The sequence below is a fragment of the Brassica napus genome, chromosome A2 (genome assembly GCF_020379485.1).
Source record: "Brassica napus cultivar Da-Ae chromosome A2, Da-Ae, whole genome shotgun sequence".
Lineage (NCBI taxonomy): Eukaryota > Viridiplantae > Streptophyta > Magnoliopsida > Brassicales > Brassicaceae > Brassica > Brassica napus.
Window position 1 is genome coordinate 18,957,505 of NC_063435.1, and position 8,735 is coordinate 18,966,239.

The 8,735-nt window shown below is 32.9% G+C and overlaps 1 protein-coding gene and 1 long non-coding RNA gene across 2 annotated transcripts; both read left to right on the forward strand.

The window, feature by feature from the left end:
- Window positions 1-2,396: 2,396 nt before the first annotated feature.
- Window positions 2,397-3,892, forward strand: LOC106364710 (B3 domain-containing protein At5g42700). Its single transcript, XM_013804228.3, has 6 exons — window positions 2,397-2,659; window positions 2,751-2,849; window positions 2,942-2,973; window positions 3,047-3,209; window positions 3,332-3,538; window positions 3,621-3,892. Exons 1-6 carry the CDS (start codon window positions 2,408-2,410, stop codon window positions 3,666-3,668), a joined length of 801 nt encoding a protein of 266 aa, XP_013659682.1. The 5' UTR covers window positions 2,397-2,407; the 3' UTR covers window positions 3,669-3,892.
- Window positions 3,893-5,709: 1,817 nt separating this feature from the next.
- Window positions 5,710-7,189, forward strand: LOC106364709. The gene is made up of 2 exons (XR_001273281.3): window positions 5,710-6,050; window positions 6,437-7,189. It is a non-coding gene; the product is annotated as an uncharacterized LOC106364709 (long non-coding RNA).
- Window positions 7,190-8,735: the final 1,546 nt, after the last annotated feature.

Below are 8,735 nucleotides of genomic sequence, written 5' to 3' on the forward strand. Positions count from 1 at the left end.
ACGGCTGGAAAGAGCTTGGAACATGAGGTGATCAGGGAATCCGACATTGATGAGCTCATCAAAGGTCTTAAGGATTATGGTACATTCGAAACGCTCTTGGTTATTCATACACTACTCATATGATGCCTAGAAATGATGATAGGTTATTAAATATCATTGATGAGTTAAAACTTAGAAATGAATCTCCTAGAACCTATATTGCTCAAAATAAGATAAAACCATTGATTGTTGACTCTAGTGCATCTAATCACATGGTTAGTGATAATAGTCTCATTAATAACATAGAACCTGCTCATGGACATGTAATGATTGCAAATGGTGATAGAATTTCTATTAGAAGAATAGAAAACTTTAACCGGTTTGATAAGGAATCTAAAGCTTTTTACATGCCTGAGTTTACTTCAAACTTATTATCTGTTAAGAGATGTACTACTGATCTTCAATGCAATGTTATCTTTAGTTCTAATGATGTAAAGTTTCAGGATATTGAGAGCAGTAAGTTGATTGGGCAAGGAGTAACCAAAGGAGATCTTTATATGCTTGAAGACATTTCCCCTGTTTCTATTTCTAGTTGCTTGTTTAGTTCTATGTTGAATAAGGGTGCATTGTGGCATTATAGGCTAGGACATCCACATTTTAGAACCTTAAGCTTAATGTTACCACGTATCATATTTAAAAACAATGAGTGTGAAGCTTGTATTTTGAGAAAGTATTGTAAGACTGTGTTTCAAAGATCAATTACTATATATGAGAATTGCTTTGATTTGATTCATTCTGATGATGTTTAAAGATCAACTATTGTAATTGTATAAATTTAAGTTTTACTAGAGCGCGGATTGTTACATATTTTAAAATTTAACTCTGATGCCATAAAAACAAACATAATCTAGAATTTTATATCTGTCATTCATTGAACGTAAGATCCAAAATACATATAGCCAACTGCTCAATCAAAGTCTGCCCAAAATATCTACGATTAAACACATTATATATTGTTTCATTGATTATGGTAGGTTGCATATAGTTGCAAAATTACGGAACTGATTGGGTTTTCTTTCGTCTGGTTAATTATGCTATTACGATATTACAGCCAACAATTTCACCTATCTTATGAGGATTCACGCCAGACTGCATCACCTTGAGTAGAGTCCTATGAGATTCATTTCTGACGGTACTTTTTGCGCCAAGTATTTTTTCTAATTTTCTGCATAATTCGCCTAAACCTAGACCTCTTCCTGTAGAAATTGTGTTGCCTAGGATTCTTACCCCACACCTAAGTGTAGAAGCCTTTAAACCTTGATTACTTGGCCACGGTGCTTCCATAAAACTCATGGAGTTTTTAAGCACTATTATCGAACCAAATGTTGACTGATTGATATAAACCACCAAACCAACCTTGAATCATCAATTTAGTAGGAAGAATAACCGCCCGGTTAAAAATTACTAGGAGCGGAGCATCTCGTAATATTTTGGAACCAATGTTTTTAAACCCGATCCAGACACTGAACCAAACGATTTACCGGGTTGCTGGGTTATTGGGTCAACCGCGAATGAACCGCGGATTGATAAATAAATTAATTTTATTATATAATAATATATTAGCAACGTAAATAAAAATATAAAAATTAAAGTTTGATATTTTCTAAATGTTTTTTAAAACATAAAATAATAGTTTGGATATGTATATATTTTATGTTTAAAAGCATTTAGAAAATACTTAACTTTAGTTTTTATATTTTTTTTTCACTTGACATACATCTAAAAAAATCAAGACATAAATTTATAAATATTTAAATGTCTAATGTGATAATAAAATAAACTTTAAATGTCTTATTCAGGGCCGGCTTAGGTACTAGGGCAAGGAGGGCGTGGGCCCAAGGTCCAATTTTTTTTTTGCATAATTAGTGTTAAAATAGGGCCCGATTTTGAAGAAAAAAATTAAGAAAAGGGGCCCAAAAATTTTAAATTATCCATAAAATATGTGTAATTTTTTTTTGAAATTTCTTTTTGCCCAAGGGCCCATAAATTACTTGAGCCGGCTCTGGTCTTATTATGTCTCGATATATATTGGAATCATGAAATATACTGGGTTTTTGCGGGTTTATTGGTTCAACTGGTATCAGATTTTAGGTTTTACTAGATTTTTGTGGGTTTTTAAATATTGGATTTTTAAAAAAATCCAAACCGGATTTTTTCTGGATCACCGGATTTACTGGTTCGACCCGCGATTGGAAGCGATTACAACCGGTAAAGTCCATCTCAATATCTTAATCACGTATCAATTCAACTAAGCGAGATTCACTTTACGGGCCCAAAAAAAGATTCTAAACTGTTTATTTTATATTTTAGCGCACTAATACTTGAATATGGACCAGAGACTTGAGTTCGGTTGGGCTTTTAAAGTTTCATGGAGCTCCGTGCCACGATTCAAATCATAATCTGCCAACGGTCGGCTAGTTTCCTTCATTACAGATTACACAATCCAAAACGAAACAAAAATATAAGTTTGTCTTCTGACGGAAAAATGGTTGTCGCCAAACAGTCTCCTTACGAAGAGTTTCGACTTAGAAGAGTGGAAGAGAACAAAAAACGAATGGAAGCTCTGAATCTGCCAAATCTCTGCCAAACTCTCCGTTTAACTTCTGTCAAAACTTCTCCGGTTTTGATCCCTGTCTTTTCCCCTTTTTTTAAATGATTGATTGATTGATTGATTGATTGAATATTTGGGTGTTTGTATACAAATCTGGTAGATGAAAAAATCAAATCTGGCAAGAGAGAAACAGCTCGTGGTTGTTCGTCGATCTAGCCGTATCTCAAATGCTTCTTCTTCTTCTCCTGTTTACAAAGAAGCAAGTATCTTGATTGTTTTTTTTTTAAAAGGGTTTTAGTTTGTCTTATTAATTTAGGGTTTTTGATTTTTGTTTTGTTCTCCAATCAAAAGGTTGTTGTTCAACGAGTGCATCTACCCAGAAGGTGAAATTACCGAACTCACTTTCTTCTTGTCGTAAAACTGTAAGATATAAGCAATAACTTTGATTCCTTTTAGGGTGTCCAAGGGGAGAGATTTGTCGAATCGAGTTTATGTTTCTGAAGAAATAAGAGAAGAGGCCTTTTCAAAAGCTGAGAAGTTGCAGGCTGATTTGCGGAACCGCTTCCCAAGTTTTGTAAAATCCATGCTTCAGTCACATGTTTCTGGTGGATTCTGGCTGGTAAAACAGCCTTTGATACACACCAAATCTTTTTATATGCATTCTTTTGGTTTATTATGTACATTTGAATGTCATAATCTAACCCCCAACAAATAAAAATCATTTTTTTTGTTACAAAACAGGGTCTTCCAGTTCATTTCTGCAGATCTGAACTGCAGAAACAAGATGGTGTCATAACACTGATTGATGAAGAAGGCGAGGAGTTTGAGACCGTGTACTTAGCGAAAAGGACTGGACTTAGTGGGGGATGGTTGGGTTTTGCGGTTTCTCACAACCTAGTATATGGTGATGCACTTGTCTTCGAGTTAGTTCGTCCTACCGTCTTCAAGGTTTGTAAAACGCCTTAGGTCTTTTACTACCCATAGGCAAGAAATACTAAAAACTGATGTTTTGATATTGTTGTTCTGTCAGGTTTACATTACAAGAGTTAAAAGTTCTGGAGAAAGCCCAAAGATGTGAGGTGTGTGATCTGTTAGGATTTTGGGAGATGACTAGTGTTAGAAGTTTACCCTTTTGTATGTAAGCTGTTAATTCTACGCTAGTTATGAAAGTGTTGGTGTGTGCTCAAGGCTGTTATCTGATACATCTTTTATTTACAGTATTTTGGAAGTGGTTGTTTCTTTTACACAAGTCTAAAATCCTTGAAATTTTAGGAATGAGCAATAACACTAAATTTAGTTTTATTTGTGATGCATTATCTGATGTTTAAATTTTGAGTTTCTCAAAATGAATTCTCAAGAAGTTAAATTACTCTTTTCTAAATGATTTTAACGGCGTTAATAACCAATCTTTTTAAGTGACCGTAGCCCACCTATCTTTTAATATTTAACCTTTCCACCTCAGTTTCACTCATTTTCTGTATCAAATAATTGAATTTCGTCCCTTATCGTTTATAAACTAGTACAGCGAAACGATGAGTTCCATAAAGAGTAATAATCCCCATGTTAGAAGCTGCAGAAATAACACTTTAGGAGGCTAGAAAACCAGATAGTGATTACTGATTAGGTAGAAACATTTTTAGAAACTAGTGTTGTCGTCTCTTTGCTTGGTGATCCTTTTCTTAAAGAAAATTTGGTGAGAAACCATTTTTTGCATTATGAAGCTATTTTCTTCTACCATTGGGAAGACCTGTCGTCCAAACTTGATGGTTTTGCAAAGCTTCTGGAACTGATAAAGGTGAGCTATATATCGCATGTTTAGTGACAAATAATTAATGATGGAAGAACAATCATAACCCTTGTCACTTTACTAGTTATCCAATTACGCTAATCTATTTGTTAATTAGACAACCAATGAGAATTCACATCAAATTGTTACAGAAGAGAAACTAATTTGGGATTGTTTCAAACATTATCATATAACTTTCAGACATGAAAATATTTTATATCAAGTCAAAAGATTCTCTAAGGATCTAACCATAATACAATCAATCACTAATCAAACCATCCTAATATTCTAAAACTCCAATCCATATATACCAACGACAACTACAAGCACATGGAATGCAAAACCAAAGCAAACAAAGACAACAAACTATGCATAACTGCATAATTGTATTTCAAACTATGAGATGTTTTAAACCTATATTCAAACTTAGGAAAACTAAAATTAAGGTTTTAGTGTGCTTATAATTGTATTTTGTATAGTTTAAGAAACAATCCCGTTTGGCCCATGAGAACTAGGTCAAAAAGAAAGTAATATAAATGCACGCATAATCAGTCATTTGGCCAACCGTGTGAACATCCGTGTGTCACATTAAGATTTCACGCGTGATCAGTGTCCTGGTCAATCATGTGACATTTGAAACTTCTTGAGATTTGCACAAATGATCAGTCCACACGATCATAATTATGGTCTGTCTTGTGAACATCTGCGCCATAGGCACCTCTTGTTTTGTTTACACTGTAATCGGTTGGAGAATTTTCATGTCCGTTCATTGTTCATAATATATTTGGGCTTCATGTTTGGCCTTTCTGTTTACTCAAAAATTTGAACCCAAAAGTGACAAAAAATAATTATTCTTGGACCCGTGGATCCTGGTACATGGTTCAACACATTGTTTCAATTAGGAATTCTGAAGACACTATCTTACTAATAAGTTAATGAAACTTTTGTGGTTGGTAGATGGTAGTGTCTCCGTCTGAAAAAAATTGTCATAATAAAACCAATAAAATTCTTAAGATATGGTCATCGCTTTTGATTACACTGATCACATTACAAATTTTTTTTTATCAAACGTTTTTTCTCAAGTCTATCAATAGATTTAGATGTTTGATTATAAAATCTTTAGCAAGCTGTTGTTACAAAAAAAAAAAGCCAACTGCATAATAGAAAAATGATATAAATTTTTCACTCCACTAACTTAACACTTAAACATCTATATATAATAGCAAACCCATTTTTTGTTCCCTCTGATCTCAGCATTTTTTTATAGGAAAATAAAATGAAGGTTTAACGGTTCAGATTGATTCGGTATCTAATCCAAGGATCATGTTCTTTCTAGGTGATGCCATCTATTTAAAACAGAATTTAATCCAATGGCTGAGATTAGCATACCCTTAAATCCACGGGTCGAGATTAGACTTACCTTTTGTAACCGACGCTAACGAAGCTTTGCGTCCGTAGTGAAACATTGTGTCTGTTAATGAAGTTGTGACCCAGGGTTCGAAGCTCTTCCTCTGTTTATATTTGATAACCAATTTGCTATTCCTCCTTTTTCACTAGTCCTGATTCTTGATTCGTTTTTTATATTATAGAAATTGTATCTCCCGTCATCCACCATTCACAATTATTGTGTTTGATTATTTGACATTCTCGATCATTGGAGCTTTGTTTATGAAGGTAAATCTTCTGAAACTTTTGATTTTTTTTTGTGTTAAAAGTTAATTGCCTTACCGTATGATTTTTGTGGTATTGAGAACCATTATTGTGTTTGATTATTTGAGAATTACTCTTTAGTCATCGTATCTGTTTATTTCCGGATTGAATTTGATTTTGCTGTTTTCGTTGCCCTGTCTCTATTCCTATCTGTCTCTCTTTCACAAATTCATTGGTTCGGAGTTTTGGTATATCTCTGCCTTTTTCTCGGGCTTACTCGAACAGTTTAGATTTTAACATATGAGGTGTGAAGTTGAACGCTTAAACAAATTATCCATGTGATCTCGGTTTCTCTTTATCACTCTTTCACTATTTTGACGAGAATATTTACGTGTTGTGGCTGTGGTCAGGTCCATCAGACGAGATTCCAACACCAAGATTGAGGCTGATGGTGTCTGTTTCATCTGGTCTGAACCGAGGCTTGGTGTCATGATCGCTGCTAGACTTCAAAGTGGGGTCATCGTGATTGTGGTTACCGTCGTATGTTGTTATTACAGCTTTTGGATCATCTGATGCCTCTCCACGTGTTTTGTCACTGGGCATCCAGGGAATGTGCACTTGTAGTAGCTCCTCCAAAAAGCCAAAGGAACATTACAAAGGATGATATCTCCCATATTCCAAACCCAGTTCCAAAGGGAATCAAGACTTTAAGAAGAAAGAGGTTTGTGGTTATACAAGTTTTGCTTGTGTATGTTCACTTGAGAAGAAAGAGGTTTGTGGTTATACGAACCTGGGATTTGGTTTCCCCTTACGACTTTCTGCCCATACTTGGGCCACATATAACCATCATACAGTATGTCAACCTCACTCAGAGTTTGAAAAACAACCCGAGTCTCCCGAATATGATTCACAAGTGTTGTTATTTCCATGGTGTCCCATCCAGCCTCCTGCAAAAAGTTATAAGAAAGTTTGATCATGCCAAATCACTGTTTCAAGGCAAGCATCATCGTCCTGGTTCTCTTTATTCTTATCTGACACTGCAACTTCACCACCACAGTCAGTTGTCTTTTGGGAATTGGAACTTTTCACGAATGTACCTATTGTTCGTCACTCTCGCATTCTCATTCGTCAGCATTCACTTAAATATATAACCATTCACCAAAGAGTGTGACACATTAAGTATTATAATCAGACAAAATACCATTCAGTAAGAATTCTATATTGCTAAAATTTAAATGAATTGTTGTAATAATTTACAGCAACCAAACAATTGCAACTATATAAACGATTGCAATCTTTGGTGACATAACTCTTTGCTAACCATTATAATTATTGTTGTTAATAATTATAGTTCTTGATTAACCATCACAACTATTGGTGTTACCATTGCAACTATTGGTGCTAACTATTATAAGTTTAGAATAACTATTGCCCCTGTTGGTTGCGATTTTGAACTCTCTATATAAAAAGTTGTAAGACATTAGCATATGTAAAAAAATATTAGAATCTAATTGTTAGAAAGAGAGAATGATTCGTTGTTCAAAAATCTTAAAAGATCTATGAAAAAACAAGTATAAACACAAAAAAAAAAATATTTGTTAGTCTTGTATCTTAATTTAAGAAAAGAAGAACACTTTGATTTTCTTATCATACAACTGGATTTAGTGTAATTCAAATCTTCAAATCATGCAGTTCAAACATTATTCAAATTACGTGACCACAATCATGAACAAATTGTCTGAGGTTATATTTCCAAAATATAGTAGATTTTTTTTTGGATGGAGCATTATGTTGTTATAAGATTTTATAAATAAACTTTTTTTTTCTTTTCAAAATACAAAACAAAAACTAAAAGTAAAAGAAACATAATATAATATGATAATCTTGATCCAACAAAAATTGATAAAATAGTGCGATAATGTGAGTGTGAAAAATTGCTTTTAAATAGTGTTTTAATTTTTTAAATATATGCTTCTTTAAATAGTTTATTCTACTTCTGTTTGAATATCTAAGATACTTTATCTAACAATTGTGAAGTTTGGTATATATTTCTTAAATTTTATAATACAATATAATTGGTTATCTGACGAAATGCGGTAATGTTAATGAAAATAATATAGCTTAAAATTAACAATAAAATACAAAATTTGAGTTATTACATAAAAAACATATCTCTAAATTGAAACCAAAAATGCATTTAGAATTAACAAATTGTAAGTTGTACTTCTATTTTTGTCATCTTTAAGTTGTACTTCTATCGGTGTCAATACTTTCGTGGTTCTTAAGAAAATATAATTTAATGGTTTAGATTAATATAATAAGTGTGCATAATTTATGTAGGGTTCATATTGGAAAAAAAAAGAAGGCATACTTTTATTGAAATAGTTGCATTTCTTACGATTACTTTATTCTTTTGATTATTCTATAATACCCAATTCTTACAAATATATATTTAGATAAATCTATGCAACCGTCTTCTGCTGTTTAACATTATATCTCTGTAACCGTCTTCTGCTGTTTAATCTTCGATAAATCTTATTACAACATATATTTTTACCTCCATAAAAATATATGTTGTAATAAGAAAATTACATATCTAAAAATCTTTTTCCGGTAATTTTAAGGTGAACATTGATTCTTTTATTTGTAATTGTCAACGGATTTGTTTACAAGTTTCTATTTTTTCTAAAAACAATTTGTAGATCAATA

Excerpts from the sequence above, each read along its gene's own strand:
- LOC106364710 (XM_013804228.3), top strand. The coding sequence starts at position 2,408 with ATGGAGCTCCGTGCCACGATTCAAATCATAATCTGCCAACGGTCGGCT. Across the intron at positions 2,660-2,750 it reads CTTCTGTCAAAACTTCTCCG|ATGAAAAAATCAAATCTGGC; the intron begins GTTTTGATCCCT and ends CAAATCTGGTAG. Across the intron at positions 3,539-3,620 it reads TTCGTCCTACCGTCTTCAAG|GTTTACATTACAAGAGTTAA; the intron begins GTTTGTAAAACG and ends TTGTTCTGTCAG.